At 41.4% G+C, this 22,333-nt stretch overlaps 2 protein-coding genes across 2 annotated transcripts; both read left to right on the top strand.

Annotated features, from left to right (window-relative positions):
• Positions 1–719: 719 nt before the first annotated feature.
• LOC125297376 (zinc finger protein 239-like) lies at positions 720–2,836 on the top strand. The gene is made up of 2 exons (XM_048247725.1): positions 720–1,383; positions 1,674–2,836. The coding sequence occupies exons 1-2, from the start codon at positions 1,146–1,148 to the stop codon at positions 2,423–2,425; spliced, it is 990 nt and encodes a 329-aa protein (XP_048103682.1). The 5' UTR covers positions 720–1,145; the 3' UTR covers positions 2,426–2,836.
• LOC125297697 (gastrula zinc finger protein XlCGF7.1-like) lies at positions 2,428–18,906 on the top strand. The gene is made up of 4 exons (XM_048248148.1): positions 2,428–2,504; positions 6,697–6,905; positions 18,143–18,612; positions 18,697–18,906. Exons 1-4 carry the CDS (start codon positions 2,428–2,430, stop codon positions 18,904–18,906), a joined length of 966 nt encoding a protein of 321 aa, XP_048104105.1.
• The last annotated feature ends 3,427 nt before the right edge of the window (positions 18,907–22,333 follow it).

Consider the following 22,333-nt stretch of genomic DNA (forward strand, 5'->3'; position numbering starts at 1 on the left):
TGTGAAAAGGTTATCGCTACACAACGTAGAAGAAGTAATGAAGCAGCCTTAGTTGCCATGGTGAATCTGTGATCGGTGGCGGAGTCTATTTGAGGAAGCCGTGAGCACGCACTTATCCAGGATAGGTTTCACCTGGCTTGATGAATCTGTTTCTGCTCATCCTGGCTTGCTTGTTGTGCAACCAATTAAGCCTGTACGCTCTTATTTTGGATTCATTGAGCGCAGCTCAGTCACTTATCCCCGATGTCTTAATTCTGCTTTTGTGCAATAGGCCCCAGAGTAGGAAAAGTTGAATTGTTTTGTTGTGATATGCTCAGTTTGTACAATTGCAGCCCACCCCACCTGCAGTCTCCTACCCCCATCACCAATCAGTTCACACCTCCACCCCCACCTGCAGTCTCCTACTCCCATCACCAACCAGTCCAGCCCACCTGCAGTCTCCTACCCCCATCACCAACCAGTCCAGCCCACCTGCAGTCTCCTACCCCCATCACCAACCAGTCCAGCCCACCTGTAGTCTCCTACCCCCATCACCAATCAGTTCACACCTCCACCCCCACCTGCAGTCTCCTACCCCCATCACCAACCAGTCCAGCCCACCTGCAGTCTCCTACATCCATCACCAATCAGTTCACACCTCCACCCCCACCTGCAGTCTCCTACCCCCATCACCAACCAGTCCACCCCCACCTGCAGTCTCCTACCCCCATCACCAACCAGTCCAGCCCACCTGCAGTCTCCTACAAACATCACCAATCAGTTCACACCTCCACCCCACATACTTTCTTTTGTGAACTTTGTGAAGGTTGATCCATGGACAAGCCCACCTGAGGATCATCAGACTATTACATATTGTATTCACATGGAATTGTCTTACCCATAATCCTTTGCCATTATCATTTGCATAGCAAATGCTGTATTCTTGAAGGTGATTGGGTAAGATTGAGTCCAGGATGCCAACAGGTCAGATAAAGGTCTTATAAGAGAGAGTGGTTGTCAGAGATGATGTGGAAGAAGCCTACAGTGTGTTATGTTATCAACAGGACAACTATACTATTAATTTGGTTTGATACATACATTTTGTTACTTTAAATTGAAGGAAAGTTCAGGAGGATTTCTTTGGCACATCAGAACTTCAGTCTGAAATGACAGAACCACTAATACCAGTGAAGAAGATCAAAGAAGAAGACTTTGATGATTTCCTCCGTGAACATATTTTGGCCAGTAAATTGGAAGATAAGACTGTACTGGAACATGACTTTAAGACAGAGACAGAAACATCATCAACCTGTAGAGAAGAGGAGTTCACACCAGTGGAAATTAAAGAGGAAAACGATTCTGATTCTGGAGAAAATTATGACCATGATGACTCCTCTACTACAAGTAAGATACTTAAACGTTTGTATTAGTAAAACATGAATGGTTTATTTATTCTTCAATTTTTTTATATGTGAATACTTAAATCATTGCACATGATTTGTTTAATCATTGCAAGACATGTGTTGTTTGTCTTCTGTCTTTGACTTCGTGTATCTGTGTCTGTGTTGACACTCACATACCATATTCTAGCTGACCATTTTACCATAAATCACAAGCTGGACAAATATAAACATCTTCATTGCTGTAGGAGAAGAAAAAGAGATTATAAGTTAAACAATTTTCTTATATTACAGGAGCAGTCCAAATGATCACAGCTGGCAAGAGTACCGTTGCTGGTTCAGATATCAACACACATAAGAGAACACATTCCAGAGGAAAGTCATGTTATTGTACCGAGTGTGGAAAGACTTTTACTCAGGTGACGTATTTTAAGAGACACCTGATGATCCATACTGGGGAAAAGCCATATCAGTGTTCTACATGTGGAAAGACTTTCACTCAGGTGTCTAATCTCAAGAGACACCAGAGAATCCATACTGGGGAAAAGCCATACCCGTGTTCTACATGTGGAAAGAGTTTCAGAAGCAGCATTGAGGTCACTATCCATCAGAGAATCCATACTGGGGAAAAGCCATATCAGTGCTCAGAGTGTGGAAAGACTTTTGCTCAGGTGGGTCATCTCAAGGCACACCAGATGATCCATACTGGGGAAAAGCCATATCAGTGCAGTGCATGTGGAAAGAATTTCAGCACCAAAGGAGAGCTCACTATCCATCAGAGATATCACTCTGGAGAAAGGCCATATCAGTGTTCAGAGTGTGGAAAGACTTTTGCTCACTTTAGTAACTTCAAGGCACACCAGACTGTCCATACTGAAGAGCGTTATAAGTGTTCAGATTGTGGAAAGACTTTTGCTCAGGTGCGCTATCTCAAGATACACCAGAGGATCCATACTGGGGAAAAGCCGTACATATGCTCCACATGTGGGAAGTGCTTCAGACACAAGTGTTCTTTCAGCCGTCATAAAATGATCCATGTAAGGTAAAAATGAACACCTGTGTTCTCAGGGCCAAATGCACTAACGCTTTTGTGCCCACTTCAGCCGAGCAGAGCTGTGTCAAATTGTGCATTTCTGTATCATACGTATGCATTCCTAGGAGGGTCAGGGGAAAGTGTGAGTTTATTACTGTGCTACGGGTGATAAGATTTTCAAGAAACTAAAACATAGCGTACCGTACTGTACATACCAGAGACAAAGACACAAGGAGCCATATTGGGGGAAGCCCAAAGCAGTTTACTACACGTTCATGTTTCTGTTCTGTCTTGACCTGCATGCTAATAGTAAAATGTTTGATGGTGACTTCCTATCTGGTTACGAGTTACGTGTTCCTGTGTGTGAGATAAGTGCTGAAAAAGCTGGTGTTTGGAACAAAAATAAATATTTGTATTTGGAAAACAATTGGATGTCCCATAACTTCCTCCAGCTCAACAATAAGAACCGAGGTAACAATTTTTTGGTAAACATGAAGATAGAACTAGAGAATTTAATTCCAGGGAATTACGAGTGCATGAAAATGGCGCTAGGACAGACATGGTGGTTGCACAGCTTAATAAAAGTTGATAGTTTAAAAGTAGACAGTTTAAAAGTTGAATGTAGATTGGGAGTTAATCACACTAGTTGACTGAAAAGCCCAGGCTGCCAAACAGTTGTGGGCAGAGGACACAATTTAAAAATAAAAAAATAAACAATTTAAAAATAATTTAATAGGGGATTATAGCAGTGAAGACTTATTTTGAAACAGTTGTGGGGAGAGAAAACAGTTGACTGGAGTCAAAGTTGATGACAACTGACTGTTGCTAGAGTAGTTATGGTGGTTGCTATGCTGGTTGCTAGGTTAATGATGTTGGTTGCTAGGTTTAAATGGAATGTGGTTGCTAGGCTGTTGCTAGGGTACTTGAAGTCGTTGCTAGGCTGTTGCTAGGGTACTTGAAGTCGTTGCTAGGGTGTCCATGGTGGCTACTATTAGAAATAAAGGAGTTACTACAGTGGTTTGCTAGTATAATCATCTTGGTTGCTATGGAAACTGACACAGATGCTTAATTTCAATGGTTGCTAAATTGGTTGCTAGGTAGGTGGTGGTTTAATATAGTAGGCTAGAGGCATAGTTGATGATAACTGACAGTTGGAATAGTTGAACAGTTAAATAGTTGGATAGTTTAAATGGTTAAATTATTTAATAGGAATTATTGTAGTGGGAACTTTTATTTTGAAAGACTTATTTTGAAACAGTTGTGGGGAGAAAACAGTTGACTGGAGTCAAAGTTGATGACAACTGACTGTTGCTAAATTGTAGTTATGGTGGTTGCTATGCTGGTTGCTAGGTTAATGATGTTGGTTGCTAGGTTTAAATGGAATGTGGTTGCTAGGCTGTTGCTAGGGTACTTGAAGTCGTTGCTAGGCTGTTGCTAGGGTGTCCATGGTGGCTACTATTAGAAATAAAGAAGTTACTACAGTGGTTTGCTAGTATAATCATCTTGGTTGCTATGGAAACTGACACAGATGCTTAATTTCAATGGTTGCTAAATTGGTTGCTAGGTAGGTGGTGGTTTAATATAGTAGGCTAGAGGCATAGTTGATGATAACTGACAGTTGGAATAGTTGAACAGTTAAATAGTTGGATAGTTTAAATGGTTAAATTATTTAATAGGGAATTATTGTAGTGGAGACTTTTATTTTGAAACAGTTGTGGGCAGAGGAAATAGTTGAACAGGATCTGTAGTCTTAAGAGAGCCAGATTGTTTGCTTAAAGCTAGAAAGGCTAGGCAATCAAGGACATGGGTAGATGGAGGAGAAATCAAAAATAATAAATAAAAAGTGTGCAAAAGTTGGAGAAAGTCAGATATGTGTGTGTGTGTGTTTTGACGTGTGATGAAATAAGAAAATAAATAAAAGGTCAGTAGCATAGGGAGAGGGATGTAAAAGTGCTATAAGTAATTAATAGTTCAAAAGGTATAAAAGTTACAAATATGAAAAATACATTCCACACCTGTCCTAAGTAAGACCTATGTAACACAGTTTCAATGAAGTTTCTACATTAAACGGTTGAAGCCGCATTAAACGCAGAAAAAGCGTTAGAAGAAGAAGAAATGGGATAACAGTAGATTTTTCATGTTCATGCACTCTAATAAAAAATTGCCACCGTTCTGGACACAAAGGCCTTAAAGCCAATTTATTTTTAAATGAATGTTTCTATGTAATATATTTCTTGAATTTCCCCTGGGGATCAATAAAGTATCTATTAATTAATACTTAATAAAGTAAGTATTAGTGTACTGTAGTCATGTAGGTTTTACCTACCGCAGCTTCTGTGGTGGAATAACATCCAATCTATACCACAAATACAATCTTTCTTTTGTTGTGGCATGCTCAGTTTACACAATTGCAGCCCACCCCCACCTGCAGTCTTCTAGCTGTTTAATTATGTTCTCATATTACAGGAGTTGGTCGAAGGATCACACAAAAGAGTTTCAAGAATGGCTCAGATCTTAACCCTCTAGGCGCCACTGTCGAGTTTACTCGACAAGATGCGGTACTGAATAAAACGGCCGATTTAGTCAAATAGGGTGTCATATTTCGTTCGACATCCACTCCACTAGGTGGCAGACATGTCATCACGTCATCCCCAGTCCTAAAAAGGTCATGGTTTAAACAAAACTTTTTTTGAGCTACAGCGCATTGAATCAGTGCGTGCAATACGGAGAGCTAGTGTGCGTGTGAGCCACTTAGTCAGAAGCGATATTGTCAACGTTAAGCGGTATTTGCATTAGATTATCGTCTAATGGCATCAAAAAAGTTTACCTGAAATGAAGTGTTGGGTCTTCTATTCGCGGACCCTGATTCTGAAGGGGAATATCTGCCTTCAGGAAATTACGGTGATTCGTTTAGTGAGGCTTCAGATGCGTCCCTGCCTTCAATGATGCAGCTGGACAAAGTGAGAGTTTACTCCATAGTTTAGCTTACACCAAGCACAAGCGTTGAATCGTTTGCCCAATGTCACTGGTGGGAATAATGTTTCCGCGGGTTCGGAGTGTTCATCGGGAAGTTAGCAGGGTGTTAGTGGTGTGGCGAACAAGGCTGGAGGTAGCCTAATAGCGCTAGCTTCTGTCTTTTGCCTCTCCACAATCGCGGCGACAGTAACGTGGTGGAGCCTTTGTCTAATGCGACTGGGTATGTTAGACGAGGTCGAAGTGCTCATAGGAGAGTTAGGGGGAAACGTAGTGGCAGTGTGGGGAGTCGCAATGAGAATGACAGTAGGCCTAGTCCGAATGGCATATTCTCTCCACTGGCGGTGTTGAGGCAGATCTGGCCATGCTGCTGCATGGTGGAGGTGGTGACACGCTCTCTCCCTCTCCCTCTCCCCCACACACACACACACAGACACACACATTAGGTCATGCATAGTCTATCACAAGATGATGGGAATGCCGGCCCTGTATGGATAGGGATAGGGAGTCATTATCTCTACAGCAAAAGGCCTGCTACATAAAAAAAAAAATGTCAGCCATTTATTAGTAATGATTTACACTGTTGATTTGCTATCTATTTCCCTGATCATTTAGGACATACACTATGTGTTCCTTTTGTGTGTTCATGTCCTTGTGATGTGTGTGTCTTTGTCAGCTAAGAAAAAACATCAACAAAAACAACAAAAAAGAAAAAAATACTAACATTGTCTCTTGTCTTGTCTCGTCATCTCACTCCTGATCTGTGCCTTGCCATGGCAAATGAGCTTTTGAACTAAACAGGTCTTGTCTACTTGTGTTTGTGTGTCATCTGAATAATCTATATGTGCCCCATACATGGAATCAGAGTGCCTACTGTATGTAGTAAATGGAAAATCTCTACAGCAAAAGGCCAGTCTACCGCTACATGCATTTGGTTTGTTAGGCATTTGCCATTTATTAGTAATGATTTACACAGTTTGTTCACTACTTACTATTTACCTGAGCATTCAGTATTGTGCAATATAGCATACAGAAGGTGAGGGACATTTTGGGGGAAAGAAGTGGTGCATTTTATCATTCAAACATCGCGACTTTTCATGAAAATTCTATAATCCAAGATGGCCGCCACCATATGACGTCATAATATGCAAATTAGATATAAACATTTAATCTCTACATAAACTTTGGGTCATCCTTAATATTTCTCTAATTTACAGAAAGTCTCTATCTCTTATCACTTTTAAGATATAGCCTTTTGAAATGAAGATGTCAAAATTGATCGTTTCGGAAAAAAAACTCTGGCGCCTAAAGGGTTAACCCACATCACATAACATCTGCTGGAAAAAAGCCCCATCAGTGTTGTGAGTGTGGAAAGGACTTTGGTAGTTTGGCACTTTTCAACAGACACCAGAAAATCCATACTGGAGACAAGTCATATCAGTGTTCAGAGTGCGGAAAGAATTTTACTCAATTGGTGAGTCTGAAAATGCACCAGAGGATCCATACTGGAGAAAAACCATATCCGTGTTCATATTGTGGAAAGACCTTTACTAATGTGGGTAATCTCAAGAGACACCAGATGATCCATATTGGGGAAAAGTCATATTAGTGTACTACATGTGGGAAGAGTTTCAGAAACAAAAAAGACCTCGATGTCCACAAGAGAATACATTCTGGAGAAAAGCCATATCAGTGTTCAGATTATGGACATGCTTTTATTCAATTGGGGCATCTGAAGAGGCACCAGATGATCCATACTGGGGAAAAGCCACATTTCAGATCATCTGGTGTGTCTTCAGACTTAACAAGTGAGCAAAAGTCATTTCACATTTTGAACAATGATATGGCTTTTCTCCAGAATGCGTTCTCATATGGACAGTGAGATCTTTGTTGGTTCTGAAACTCTTCTCACATGTAGTACACTGATGGTCTTTAGCCAAAAGTCACCTAGAGAGGGGAAAAAGCTACATACATTTGTTTAGAACATTCTGGTGCTGTTTATATGAAACTGTTAGATGGTGAGTTTGTATGCAGTTATGATTTTGTTCCTGGCTGTAGTGCTGGAAATAAAATACTGATTTTAGGAACAAAAATAAAGTGAGTTTTATTTAGGTCACCTGTTTAACATTTTCAGTTGTTTGTTAACAAAATCAACACTTCCCATTCATGTTTAATTACCACCACCACCACTAATTCGAAGCATACCTATTGGCTTAGAATTAAGCAGTAAGCCCCGAGAGGCCGTAGGTTACACTGATTCTACATCAGCAAAGTTTCATAAAGTAAAGTCACAGCAACTAGAAATATAACAAGTTATTCCTAGATAATCATTCTTCCGCCAAGAAATATCTTGAATTTCCCTGGGGATCGATCAATAAAGTATCTATCTATCTATCTAAATATATTTCCTCTATCTGAATGGTTGCCAAGCAATGTCGAGACGCAGCTACTTTAACTTTGGTATCAAGTTATGGTAGCGCAGTAATATAAAACGAAATGCGGTCAAGGTGGATGTTTATGCTGCATTTTACAACGACAACATGATTCAGCCAATCACAGTCAAGCACCGGAACTATCAGTTTTAGAAATCCTTATTTACAGAGAGCAGGGGCGAGTCTCCATGTACGTGCACCATTTAGGCCACGTTTCCCGTATAGCAAAACAATCTTTTTTCCTCTGTCTTCCCTGGCAACGCTTCAAGAATATTTGCATCCAAACGGATCCATCTCAACGACTCAACACCCTACTTCATATTCCAGGTGGCACGGTTTCTGTTACAGAAATTCACCAAAATCTGATCTTAGAAGACGTGAGTGCAATGAAACCAGGAACGTTTGTGTGGAATGATATGTGAACTGTCGTCACCTGTAAAACTAATAAACTTCGTTTTTACGGTTTGTGAAGGGTGCAGTCCAGTCCTTTATTTGGTGAAGACAGGTGCAAATAATCTCCATTACTTTCTTTGGTTATATCAATGCATGAAAAGTGGGATTTTCATCAGTATCCTAATTCTAGGGGAAGCTTTAACATGTAAATGGAAATGCTATGAGCTATACAAAAGCAAATCTGGGTAGCAGGGGGAGTTTTACCCCAGGTGACATTTTTCTAAAATATATTAAATTAATTTTAAGAAAAGCTCTGGTATAAATAGATCAGGCTTATTGTAGCCTAATTATAGACTCTTAAAGTTTAGCTTGAAGAAAGTATGTTAGATTAATTACTGTGTCATTAGCAATGGCAACACAACAACAAGCAGCAACACAATGAGAATTTCAGAAGCAAATATATAAAATGATTGTCTTGATCACTACTTTCATTCAATAAAAATATGCAGTTCAATAAATACGTATAAAAATAGATATTTCCCCAGGTAGTAGTGTCAGGATTTCAGGAAGGAGGACCGAAATGGGGGGTGTGACTTTCAAAACCGACGTCTCGAATCAGTATCGAGGGTTCGAAGCACAAGTGTTTAGAAACACTGCTTCGAAACGTGGTTCAAAACAGCCATGTCATGTGACCACTGCTTCAAAACAGTGATCAAAATCTCGATGTCATGTGACCAAAGTTAAGTGAACCTTCGGTGCATTTTAGCGGTGTCAGCAACAGGCGTACCCATGCGTTCAATTAACAGTGTAGACTTTTCTTATGCAATAACCATAATGGTGTAGTGGTTAGTAAGGGCGCTTTTGCACTGTAGCCCCGGTTGCTTAAATGTGGTTAGATCCCCGTTTGGTTTGTAAGGTAGGTTATTGTTTCAGATCAACACATTGCAACATTGAGAGTTTTTATAAGAAGAAAGTGATTTAGAGAACACTAGCGGCAGCAATAAGATTGTCTTTGTCACTTCATGAGGTCTCCCATCCAGCAATTGACAAAGGGCTTCACTGCTTAGCTTTTGACATATGAACACAGGTAGGCCTAACACAGTGAACCATGGATTTCAAAAACTACATGTCTGATACGAAGCATTTGACAGATTTGTTTCACCCTAAACAGCTCTGAGGTGTCAGAATTGTTTCGAAGCTTTGGAAAAATTCAAAACAATTTCGAAGTGAACCGAAGGTTGGGAAAATGGAGGGAACAAGCAGAGACAGGAAGGAAAGACCAAATAAGGAGAGTGGTGGAGACAACACATGACCAATAACAGAGCACATGGTCATACAAAACACAACAGAAATCAGTAGCAATACACAAAATGGCCAGCAGGATGGCCAGTGGGCTCAAGTCCTGGCTGAAATCATGACAAATAGGCTATTTACACAGTCTCAAACAGTTTCAGTCCATACACCACAGCAGAGAGAACATCACTACAATAAGTCCTAGAATTGTTGAAAGAATTGCTTTAAAACTTAAACTGTTTACTGTGTTGTTAGTCGCTTTGGTTAAAAATGTGTCAGCCAAATGTAATGTAGTGTAATGTAAAAGTCCAACCGTTACGCCCCCACGCCAGCAGGGGAGACAATTTCTCTGGTGAGAAGTGGAAGACCCACCCGTCACTTCCGCCAGTAGAACAGCTGATAGGGCAAACAAACAGTCAGTGTGGGCTTGCCCAGCACCGGCGGCAAATTCAAACGGAAAGGCTAGCCTACAGTTTGGTTAGGCTACTTCACTTTGCTTGAAGGCAAGAACGTGGTTCATAAACAATGCATTCGCGATCTTCGGCGCTCGGTCATTCCTTCTAGAATAGGGGACCTTGAAACGAGCACTTCCCTTTACTTGGATGAATGGTAAGCATTGAATAATCTTTAGCGGTTACTTCTTCAGGCCGGGCCAGGAAAAGGACACTGTATGCTATAAAGAAATAGATATGTTAAAAGATATAGATTTTAACGGTACATTTTGATTCCGCAGACTAACCTCGCCTCATAATGAGGCTGTGAGCTCATATTTAATCGGAGCCTTGTCTGCAATTCATTGCTTGTAAGTCACTTCTACGGTTTTCTCCTTCCTTGTTTACTTTTACTGTGATTTACACTTTTTATTCATACCAGTCTCGTTTAATTGTTTACCAGCTGCCTGTAAGACCTATTACGAGACAGTTCGCAGGACCTTCAGGTAAACAACCTGGGCCCCGAAAGCATCTTAAGCGTAAGAGCGTCATAAAGTCCCTCTTACCGAGGCACCGAGGTCACCAAGAGGACATACAGGGAAATTACAACTTAGAATACAATTATCCAACTACGTTCCCAATCAGCTAAATGACTAAATGTAAATATCTCAACCCCATCCTCTCCTACCCAATCACCTCTCAGTCCACACCTCCACCCACCCTCTCCTACCCCATCACCTCTCAGTTCACACCAACCAATCATCAAAAGTCTAGTCAGAATATGAGTCTGATACTGTTCCATTGGGATGTGATTATGTGGCGTGTTTCAACCAATTCTGGGGGTGAATCCTGGAAAAACACCTGAACCATCCTTCAATTGCGTTAACATTGTTTTCTGATCTTTTTTAAAGCTATTGCACTGTCAATATCTTCTACCTCTACTCTAATCTAATGTATACCTTCTAGCAACAGCGTTTCTGTTAGGGAGATCCAGAATGAATTAAACATTTTGTAATTAAACGTAATTTACAAAGACATCGTACCATACTCAAATGTAACATTTTGTCACCAGCAACCTACATCTGTCCTCTGTTTAACACAGTTGCATTTTCAACTCTGAACAAAACCGTTCAGGAGTTTTTCTGGTCTGAACCGCTCTGGTTCGAGCATAGTTGCTCCACAACTGAGCAATGCCAGACCGAACTTCCCGAAGTCAAATGTTGTGGGCAGGGCTAGGTTTGGCTGGCACCCAGGCTAGATTCATTAGGTTTGACTCCAGAGTCTCTTTAAAGTCACATAAACCTGCATGAGTCACACTACACACACACACACACACTACTCACACATACACACACATGAGTCCGAGAAAAAAAGAAGATAGTAATGATAAATACTAGGGCTGTCAATCAATTAAAAAAATAATCTAATTAATTACATACTCTGTGATTAATTAATCTAAATTAATCGCATATATAATATTTGCTGTGAAAGTATTTTAAATATTTAAATTCAAATGAATCATTGAATAATCAGCATTAGTGACATTAAAGGTGCCATGTGTAAGAATTGAGGTAAAAATATCCAAAAAATTAGCTACACGCATCAAAAGAATGAGAAGAAATAAGGGCGATTATGTCATTAAAAAAATGACAAGGTATAGTGCTGCAGATATATCAACCTGAATTAACCTGCTAAATTACTAGCCACAGCCCGACAGGTGTCATAATACCAGTTTCGGCCATGGGAGGCAGTATGCGGGCAACATTACCGCCAGCCAAACTGCAAGACACGTTTCCCGGTTGTTACTCTAGGGTAGACCATCTTACTTTCTGGAGGTATACTGCCCCCATTTTTTATGGAATGTGGAGGATGAATTGATTTTTTGGCGGACATTACACATGGCACCTTTAAAGTTCAAAAACTTTTTATAAAATCTTTTATTATTATTTTAATAATGGCCATAATAATCTATGATATGACCTAATATGCTGAGGAAATAAATTCTGAATGAATAAAGTAAATAAATAAATAAAGCATAAAGTGCTGAAGTGTTTTTTTTTTTCATATACAAGGTATTTCAGGCCACAGATATAACCTAGGGGACACAATGAAAATAAATTAACACTCCCCTCAATGTTAACACTATTTTTTGCATTGATGTGCGACTTTAGAGTTGATGAACTCTGGTGATATACAAATTCCTTGCTGCAGACATTGCAGAGGACTTTATTTTAATCAACACCATCAGGCCATTTTTAGTAAATGTTAATGTTCCAAGTAAATGTTCCAATCAATGATCTATGCAGCACATTTTATTCTCTCTCCTTCTTTTTACAGTCTAATGGTTACTGACTACAACAGCTCGGGGTCAAAGGTCATACTGAATCGATTAATCTGTGTTATTTTTTTTAATCAGTTATTTTTTCTCAAATTAATTAATCAAAATTAATCAGTTATTTTGACAGCCCTAAAATGTACATAATTATTTTACCTTGACTTTTATTTCTTTTATTACTTGTTTTACTACTTTTGCCTTTTTTTTTGTTTTTGCTTACTAATTATTTTTAAATGATTTTACCTTGTGTGTTTTATGTTTTCTTTTTATTATGATCTTTACCTTTTCAACTACTCTTTGACTATATTGCCCTTCTATGCTTTTATTTGTTTTTACTGTTTGGTTCTGTTTGTGTAAAGCACATTGAATGACCTCTGTGTATGTAATGCGCTATATAAATAAACTTGACTTGACTTACACTGGATATGGATTATTCAGACTCTTTTCTCTTTTTAGACTTTTTGGACTTTTGTCAGATTTTGGATTTGTTTGTTTTCGTTTGGAGGGTCTGTGAGAGCGCATTCGTGCATGAATAGACACTTTGGGCCTTGTGGTATGAACTGCGGGGAAATAAGTTTTTAAGCTTACTTGTGCTCATATAAAAAACTGAAAAAAACTACCTGTTAACTGCATTTGTGGTGTCTCTCCCGATGTCAGTGAAAGAAACATTATTATTTACTTAGCCTATTCAATTTCTACCCGATTTTAATGGTAATAGCCTGAATCTAAATATCTGATTGTTACAAACATTCTAACCACTTCAACTGGATTGTAGAATTTATTCTTGCAAACCCAGCACAAAGCCATTATTATCCTGCACAAAGCTTACTTAAGTGATACTATCAGAAGTTGCCTTGGTCCTGACAAGTTGACAATAAATATGTTTGGGATATCTTTGTATTGACAACATTACATTAACCAGGATGACATTACCAGAAGATGTATCGTATCGGCCGAATATAAGAATATACGGGTTTTTTTTTCTCAAAATAAATCTGAAAAAGTGGGCTCGTCTTATTTTATTCGCTGCCTAGAAAAAAAGGAGAAGTCCGTAGATGGCGCTGTGTCGATATTTCCTTCTTCACAACAGTGTCACGGGCCTGAATGATGGAGAGACCAACAGAGCATCTCGAACAGAGTGGCTCAAAAGTAGCCTAGGTCAAGTTGACCAACAACTGAGAAGGAGCTTTGATGGCAATTTAAAAATCATAAGAGTAAAGCGATGGTGAGTCCAGAAAGACAGTCATAATCAAACCGTCATAATCAAACAGTCATAATCAAACCGTCATAATCAAACCAGTCATAATCAAACAGTCATAATCAAACAGTCATAATCAAACCGTCATAATCAAACAGTCATAATCAAACAGTCATAATCAAACCGTCATAATCAGAATCCATGGCCGCTTCCAACAGATTGATAGGAGAGTGTTTGAATATGTGACAGAAAAATGTAATAGCGGAATGCTTAGCCGACTAGAGCCGTCATACAGCTGAAGGCGAAGATTGCTAAAGACCTAAACACACCGACTTCAAAACCTTAATGATGGTCGGAGGGGCCGTGTCTTTCAGACTTCGAGGAGAAGCTAACTGTCTTTGCAGTTATTTATTGAATTTAAATTTGACCAATGCATCTCAAAAAATGTATGAAATTGATCTCATTATTTAATTTAAATGGTGTTAAACGGCCTATAAATGAATTAATTGTGTTATCACCAGCATTTAAAAAAAAACATGTATGTAAAAAATCATTTTGGTTTGCAAAAAGCTGCTTCTATTTTGGCTATTTTATCCTTTTCCCCAAAAGTATTGTCCTAAAAAGGAGGACTTATATTCATGATTGTCTTCAATTCGGGCCGATACAGTATTTGTTAGGTTTGACTCCAGTGTCTTTTCTAACAGTAAAAAAGATAACTTTGTATATGTCACAGTAAAAAAAGATAACCTTGTGTAAGTCACAGTAAACGGATAGCCTTGTGTAAGTCATAGTAAAAAGATAATAAGGAAAGGGTAGGGTAAGACAAATGAACCCTCTTCCTACTGGGGACAACTACATAGTAAGTGCAAGTTAGTTGTGTCAGGGTGTCAGAGGTGTCCCCTATAGAAAAGACACCCTTGCTCTGGCAGAAACTGTTAATGTGTTCCCATTCGGGAAGGCGATGATAGGATTGCCATGAGCTTTCAGGTAGTGTATCATATCAACATTCCTTAGAGGAGTGTAGAGGCAGAGGGCTAGGACTACTGAGGTGTAGCGTGTGCTCACATCCACAGCAAATATAACATGTCACAAGGAGATACGATGCAATGAGGAGGAACTCCAGCCCACCCCCAACTGCAGTGTCCTACCCCCATCACCAATCAGTTCACACCTCCACCTGCAGTGTCCTACCCCCATCACCAATCAGTTCACACCTCCACCTGCAGTGTCCTACCCCCATCACCAATCAGTTCACACCCCCACCTGCAGTGTCCTACCCCCATCACCAATCAGTTCATACCCCCATCACCAATCCAGTTCCTCCACCTGTGTCCTACCCCCTGTCACCAATCACCAATTCACACCTCCACCTGCAGTGTCCTACCCCGTCACCAATCAGTTCACACCTCCACCTGCAGTGTCCTACCCCCGTCACCAATCAGTTCACACCCCCACCTGCAGTGTCCCCCCGTCACCAATCAGTTCCACCCCACCTGCAGTGTCCCTGCCCGTCACCAATCCCACCTGCAGTGTCCCACCCCCAATCAGTTCCACCCCCACCTGCAGTGTCCTACCCCCCCACCCCCACCTGCAGTGTCCTACCCCCGTCACCAATCAGTTCACACCCCCACCTGCAGTGTCCTACCCCCGATCCAATCAGTTTCACACCTCCACCTGCCACCAATCCTACCCCGTCTCCAATCAGTTCCACACCCCACCTGCAGTGTCCTACCCCCCCACCTCACCAATCAGTCAGTCCACACCCCCACCCCGTCAGTCAGTTCCACCCCCACCCCTCACCACACCCCCACCTGCAGTGTCCTACCCCGGTCTCCAATCAGTTCACACCCCCACCTGCAGTGTCCTACCCCCGTCTCCAATCAGTTCACACCCCCACCTGCAGTGTCCTACCCCCGTCACCAATCAGTTCACACCCCCACCTGCAGTGTCCTACCCCCGTCACCAATCAGTTCACACCCCCACCTGCAGTGTCCTACCCCCGTCAAATCAGTTCCCTCCACCTGCAGTGTCTACCCCGTCCTGCCAATCAGTTCACACCCCACCTTGCAGTGTCCTACCCCGTCTCCAATCAGTTCCACACCCCACCCTGCAGTGTCCTACCCCCGTCTCCAATCAGTTCACACCCCCACCTGCAGTGTCCTACCCCCGTCTCCAATCAGTTCACACCCCCACCTGCAGTGTCCTACCCCCGTCTCCAATCAGTTCACACCCCCACCTGCAGTGTCCTACCCCCGTCACCAATCAGTTCACACCCCCACCTGCAGTGTCCTACCCCCGTCACCAATCAGTTCACACCCCACCTGCAGTGTCCTACCCCCGTCTCCAATCAGTTCACACCTCCACCTGCAGTGTCCTACCCCCGTCTCCAATCAGTTCACACCCCCACCTGCAGTGTCCTACCCCCGTCACCAATCAGTTCACACCCCCACCTGCAGTGTCCTACCCCGTCAATCAGTTCCTCCACCTGCAGTGTCCCTACCCCCCGTCACCAATCAGTTCACACCCCCACCTGCAGTGTCCTACCCCCGTCACCAATCAGTTCACACCCCCACCTGCAGTGTCCTACCCCCGTCACCAATCAGTTCACACCCCCACCTGCCTGTCCTGTCCCCCGTCCAATCAGTTCCACCCCCACCTGCAGTGTCCTACCCCCGTCTCCAATCAGTTCACACCTCCACCTGCAGTGTCCTACCCCCCAAATCAGTTCATCCCCATCAGTTCACCCCCCCCACCTGCAGTGTCCTGCCCGTCTCCAATCAGTTCCGCACCCCACCTGCCTGTGGTGTCCCCCTGCCCCGTCACCAATCAGTTCACACCTCCACCCCCACATACCCTCCTTTGTGGACTTTGTGCAGGTTGATTAATAGATAGTTGAGGACCATCAGACTTATAAAAATGACATGGACATGAAAGTCCTTACCCATAATCCTTTGTATTTTATAGCTTTATAACACAGAGACTGGTGATTTGTGCAGTCACAACTCTTTACCTGGATACTGTGAAAGTCCAGTGTGTATAGTTACCAACAGGACAACTGTACTGTTGTGGTCTGTCCTGGTTGCATATATTCACTTCATGATCTTCACACTGAAGGAGACTTTGACAGGATTTCTTGGTGCAGCAGAACAAATGTCTGAAATGCCAGGGTTCACAAAACCACTCATGCCAGTGAAGAAGGAGAACAAAGATGAAGACTTTGATGAATTCCTGCGAGAGCATATTTTGGCAGTTAAGAAATTGGACGATAAGGCTGGTCTGAAACATCATGACTTTGAGACTGAGACACAAACATCATCAACCTGGAAAGAAGAGTTTAAAGAGGAAAACAATTATATTTTTAGAGAATATGACCATGTTGACTCCTCTCCTACAAGTAAGGCGGCAAAAAGAGACCACGGCGAGGTGAAAACATCATTTTTTCATGCACTGGTCAATTTCGAGATTTTGAGCTAGTATGTTACCTTAGCATGTATTCTATCACACTACTACAACAAAAAGTCCGATTTACACATTTAGGTGTTTATTTCATTATATTGTGTCTACTCGCCTGTATATTTCTCCTAAATTCAGCAAAAGTTAGCATTCTAACCTTGCATGCACTCGAGCCGTGGTCCAAAACATAACATGTGTACTACCGTTGGAAAGCTCTGTTTTTTCTTGTATCACGCTATGTGATCCATATATGGACACTTCCTTTGTATCAGTAACCAATCGCGAAAGTTCAAAGGCGAGTCTAGGCTGAGAACGGAATCTCATTGGCTGTCTTTCAAGGCTGTTTTCTCAAAATGAGTTTCATTTCACACTCTGAGCTCAAAAACTCACTTCAGAAACACGTACATACACCAAACTTTCTAGACTTATGCCTAACTATATGTCGAAAAGATTTCTACAGAGGGGTTTGTTGATATATTATTCCTAGCCTGACTTACATGACATTTTATGCCTAAAAACATGGAAAAAAAAAAACGATTTTTAGGGCTAGTGACATAATTTTCTGATTTACAGGATAACAAAAGTAGATATTCATAAATCCCTCTGTAAATGTTTTCCCATCTAATATCTGAACACAATGAAAACATAATTTTGAACTTGGCTGTATCCAATGCTCAGGTTTCGTGCCTTAAAATGTATGCAAATTAGGCATTATCTAATTAAATATGCGCTAATTTGCATATGTAAACATTAAATTACAGCAAACTTGTAATACATTTTTTTCTCATATTAATGTAAGTAATCAACTGGGGAAGTTTCATAGTGATATCTGCTTGTTAAAAATTTTACCCTATTCACCTGTAGTGTCTCGCCTTAAAAGTTTTTTAAGAAAATTTGGGGAAGTGATGAGTACTTTATATGCTTTAATTTAGATTTAATTTCATTGTTAACTCATTCCAAGCTCTTTGCTTTCATTACCATGTTTGTCTCGACTTCACACATCAGTGCCTGTGTTGACACTCATGTATTATCTCTAGCTCGTTGAAATAACTAAGTGGAAAAAACATTTTGATTGCTGTAGGATTAGAAATCATGTCTTAATCATTTCTTAATCATGTTCTTATATTAACAGAAGTTGTTCAAATGATCTCGTGTGGGAACAGTTCCAAGAGTGGCTCAGATCTCAACTCACATCAGATAACACCTCCGGGACAAAAGCCACATCAGTGTTCTCAGTGTGGAAAGGCCTTTGCTAGAGTGTCACTTCTCAACAGACACCTGAAGATCCATACTGGGGAAAAGCCATATCAGTGTAATACGTGTGGTGGGGATTTCAGTTCAAGGAGAACCCTCACTTCACATAAGAGGACACATTCCAGGGAAAAGCCATTTCACTGCTCAGAGTGTGGAAAGACTTTTAGTCAGGTGCGCTATCTCAAGATGCACCAGAGGATCCATACTGGGGAAAAGCCGTATCAGTGTACTACATGTGGGAAGTCCTTCATTCAAAACGGTGCTTTTAAGATACACCTGCAGATCCATACTGGGGAAAAGCCTCATCAGTGCTCTCAGTGTGGGAAGTCGTTCAGACAGAAGTACACTCTAAAGACACACCAGCAGATCCATTCTGGGGAAAATTCATGTTGGTGTTCTCATTGTGGAAAGACCTTTAATAACATGTCTAATTTCAGGGCACATCAAAGGATCCATACAGGGGAAAGACAACATGTTTGCTCTCACTGCGGAAAGGGATTTAATCATCCGTCTAATCTAAAGGCACACCAGAGGATCCACACAGGGGAAAAGCCATTCCAGTGTGCTACATGTGGAACAAGTTTCAGGAGAAGCACACATCTCACTAAACATCAGAGGGCACACACTGGACAAAAGCCATACCAGTGTTCTCACTGTGGAAATGCCTATAGTCAACGTTACCTTCTCAAAAATCACCAGAGGATCCACAATGGGGAAATTGAAGAACTTTAGTCAACAGTGCTCTCTAAACACACTAGAGGATCCACAGTGGGGAGAATAAAGACCATTAGTCAAAAGTGTTCTCTAAACCAGTGGTTCTTAACTGGTGGGTCGGGACCCAAAAGTGGGTCGCGGAACCATTCTGGGTGGGTCGTGGAGCTTGTGGTTAAAAAAAAGAGAAGAAATCGCCCATTTCAAATAGACTTAAATTGAGACGAAATGGTGCAGAATCCACAGTGTGCGATGTTCACAATTGCTGGAACATGAGTGAAAATGCCTCATAATAAAGTACACCTGTCAAAGACAGACCTGTCAAGTACTTTAAGGTGACATCAGGAGTTGGAGACTTCACAAATGTAATGCCAAACAGCATGTTCCAAACAAATAGGCCTACAGGCACTTCGCCTGTCTTAGCATGTAGCTCACCAAATATGTTGTCTTGAACGCTATAAAAAATATATATGGGTCGTGACTTCATGAACATGGGAAATTGTGGGTCCCAAAGCCAGACCAGTTAAGAACCACTGCTCTAAACACACTAGAGGATCCACAGTGGGGAAAGACCAAAGCAGAGTTCAACATGTGGGAAGTTATACTGGTGCAGTATATGGAAAGCAATTCAAGAGTGTGGCTCAGAACTTATCAGCCATCTAAACGCTTTACTGGTGCTCTCATTGTGAAAAATACTTTAGTCGGTTACTTAATATGAAGTTACATAAAAATAGACACAAGATGAAAGGATCTTTTCAGTACATATTTTCTCTAGTGCGATTAGTACTGATTTAGGAACAACAGTAATGCTTTTTTAAATGTAGTGAGTTGCTTTATTTCTGATGTTATGGTCACCCGTACTCCTTAGTCATTAAGGTGTAAACATTATTTTGGAGTAAGACTGTAAGGATCCTAATTACCAGGCTGATGATAATCCTCAGTCATATATGGACTCTTGATCAACTACTAAGTGTGGGCCTATTGTGGGCCTCAATCATATATTGACTCTTGATCAACTACTAAGTGTGGGCCTATTGTGGGCCTACTGCCACATGTCCACAGGAGCAGTTAACTATAGGGACAGGAAATGTAATCAAATGTATACCTTGTCATGTCTTGATTGATTCACTCTCACTACAACATTGGTCTCAAGTCTCATCAAAGTACTTCTCATGTGACCCCAAATCAGCTGACCTCCAACCATGTGATCCCAAATCCAGGGGCGATTCTAGACCTACAGCTTTGCTGGGGCACAGGCCCCCAACTCCCAATACATTAAAAAAAATGTTTTTAATTAACTGTGTGTGCAATATGAAATAAATGGCTAGCCTGATTTGGACCATCACATATCTCCCCTAGGTCACAGACGTCCTCCTCCATACTCTGAATAGTTTTATGTCTAGCCCCCATCATGTCCTCATCCGTTTCTTGCCTGTCTCTCTCCTCCTCCCCCTGCCTAGCCTGTGCTCTTTCTCCCCTCTCTTCTCCCTCTCTTCTCCTTCTTCTCCTCCTCCAGCACTCTCTCCCTCAATTGTTGTAGCAGCCACTATCCAGCAACATCCAAACACATAGGCATAAGTAGGCCTATACTCACTGCACACTGAATTTAATAGGCTTTCCTACTAACACAAGGGAAGCTTATTTTTAGTCAAAATTGAGATATACTTCCCTCCCAGGCAAGGGTCCTATAGACATCCTGGCAATACTGCAGTTCATTGTAGCTTAAATAGCCTACTAAAGCCTTCATACTGACTTTTGGTGATAATTTGCAAATGTAGCCTATAATAATCTACACAGATCGCTACTCTGATTCTGTGTATATTATTATAGGCTACATTTGCCATTAAACCATTGATCAAATCACAGCACTGTCTATTACCAGCATAAATGTTAATGTTACCGTTAATGTGGGCAAAATGATCATACCTCCCTCATCCTCCTCACTGTTCCTCTGCCTCTGTTCGGGAAGGATTTTCTGATGTCCATCTCTGAATAGTTTATCAGAAGGCTATGTTTAGTTTTACAGTAGGACAGCTTCACAAACAGTATAGGCTACTTTTACAGGACTCTCTCTACAGTATACGTGTAAATCCTTATTAATTGTCCGCATGTGTGCATGCAGCCTACGCATGGTGTGAGTGTGTGTGTGAGTGAGAGAGCACAAGCTGGTAAACTGTTGTTAAATTTAGGCTACAATGACGCTAAGCATTGAAAAACAGATGCTAGTTATGTGGGTAACACTCTCTAACAGCGATCAACTTGTCATTTTTTCTGTCAAACAAGTTGTGAATTTGTTGTGAACATTAAACAGGGGACGACTTACTCTGTGCTCAAAGTGATGTAACGAGCTCCAGCGGATTCCACAGTGTGCGTGCAGTACAACGAAACACTCGGAAGAATCATGTGAACGATTTTCATTGGTTGTTGCGTTCAATCTTTTTTTCAATCTCGTTCTATTTCCTGATTGGCTATTATGGCCCCTTTCTTTATTCCTTGAGAGATGCGCTCATGAATGCCGTTTCCAGCTAGAGCCGCGCTAGAATTTTACTAAGGCACGTGCCCCAGTGAGTCTAGTGACGCCCCTGCTCCAATCATGTGATCCATATCAATGTAACCAACCACAAACTAGGTAGTCTATTTCAGAGGGGTATTCCAGAAAGGAGGTTTAACAAACACTGAGATAAAACTTAACCTCTGGGTTGTCTGAACCTGTGGCGACTAAACCCGAGCTGTCGGTTCCAAAACACCGGTTACCAGTTAGTTCAATCAACCCTGTGTTAGATAACTTAGAGTTGTGCGCGTTCACAGCGAACTTATAAAGGCATCATCTATTGAGAGTCGAAACCATGAGTGAAACCGGCGAAACGAAGAGCACCGTATTTTTCAGAGGCGGAGTACAAGGATACAAGGAAGTTTATTGTCACATGCATATAGTTACTGGAAGTAAGAAATGCAGTGAAATGATGTCTGGTGTCAGCCTATTTGTGCATTAATTAGGGGGGGGGGGGGGGGGGGGTAAAAGTGCAGTAGAAGAGGGTTTAGTAGATTAAGTGGCAAGGGCTGCATAAAAGGTGGGGAGGATTGGGATTGGGTGGTGGGCACCAACAAGGAGCACCCAAGAGCAACAGGGTAGTCGAGGCTTACGAGGAGGAGAGTAATAACAAAAAAAAGAGCAATACGCTACGTCCGAGACCTTGCTTGGCAGAGAATAGCCTAACTGACCGTGTAAATGCGTACGTTTAAGATAGCCTATTTAATGTCAAAAGCACAATTAAATAATTCACTGGACATCACGTATTGTAGGCCTATTGACTGCTTTGAATGATGCTTTCTTAAACTAGCCTACCTTGTCACAGATTGAGCGGGCCATAGAATTCTTTGAGAATCCCAAATGTAATTTTCTATTTTAACGCGGGTTCTGCAGCTGTGTAGCCTGGCTAGCACCACC

Source organism: Alosa alosa, chromosome 7 (assembly GCF_017589495.1).
Source record: "Alosa alosa isolate M-15738 ecotype Scorff River chromosome 7, AALO_Geno_1.1, whole genome shotgun sequence".
NCBI classification, from domain to species: Eukaryota; Metazoa; Chordata; class Actinopteri; order Clupeiformes; family Clupeidae; genus Alosa; species Alosa alosa.

Excerpts from the sequence above, each read along its gene's own strand:
- LOC125297376 (XM_048247725.1), top strand. The coding sequence starts at position 1,146 with ATGACAGAACCACTAATACCAGTGAAGAAGATCAAAGAAGAAGACTTT. Across the intron at positions 1,384-1,673 it reads TGATGACTCCTCTACTACAA|GAGCAGTCCAAATGATCACA; the intron begins GTAAGATACTTA and ends CTTATATTACAG.
- LOC125297697 (XM_048248148.1), top strand. The coding sequence starts at position 2,428 with ATGAACACCTGTGTTCTCAGGGCCAAATGCACTAACGCTTTTGTGCCC. Across the intron at positions 2,505-6,696 it reads GAGCAGAGCTGTGTCAAATT|GGTTAACCCACATCACATAA; the intron begins GTGCATTTCTGT and ends TGGCGCCTAAAG. Across the intron at positions 6,906-18,142 it reads CCATACTGGAGAAAAACCAT|ATCAGTGTTCTCAGTGTGGA; the intron begins ATCCGTGTTCAT and ends GACAAAAGCCAC.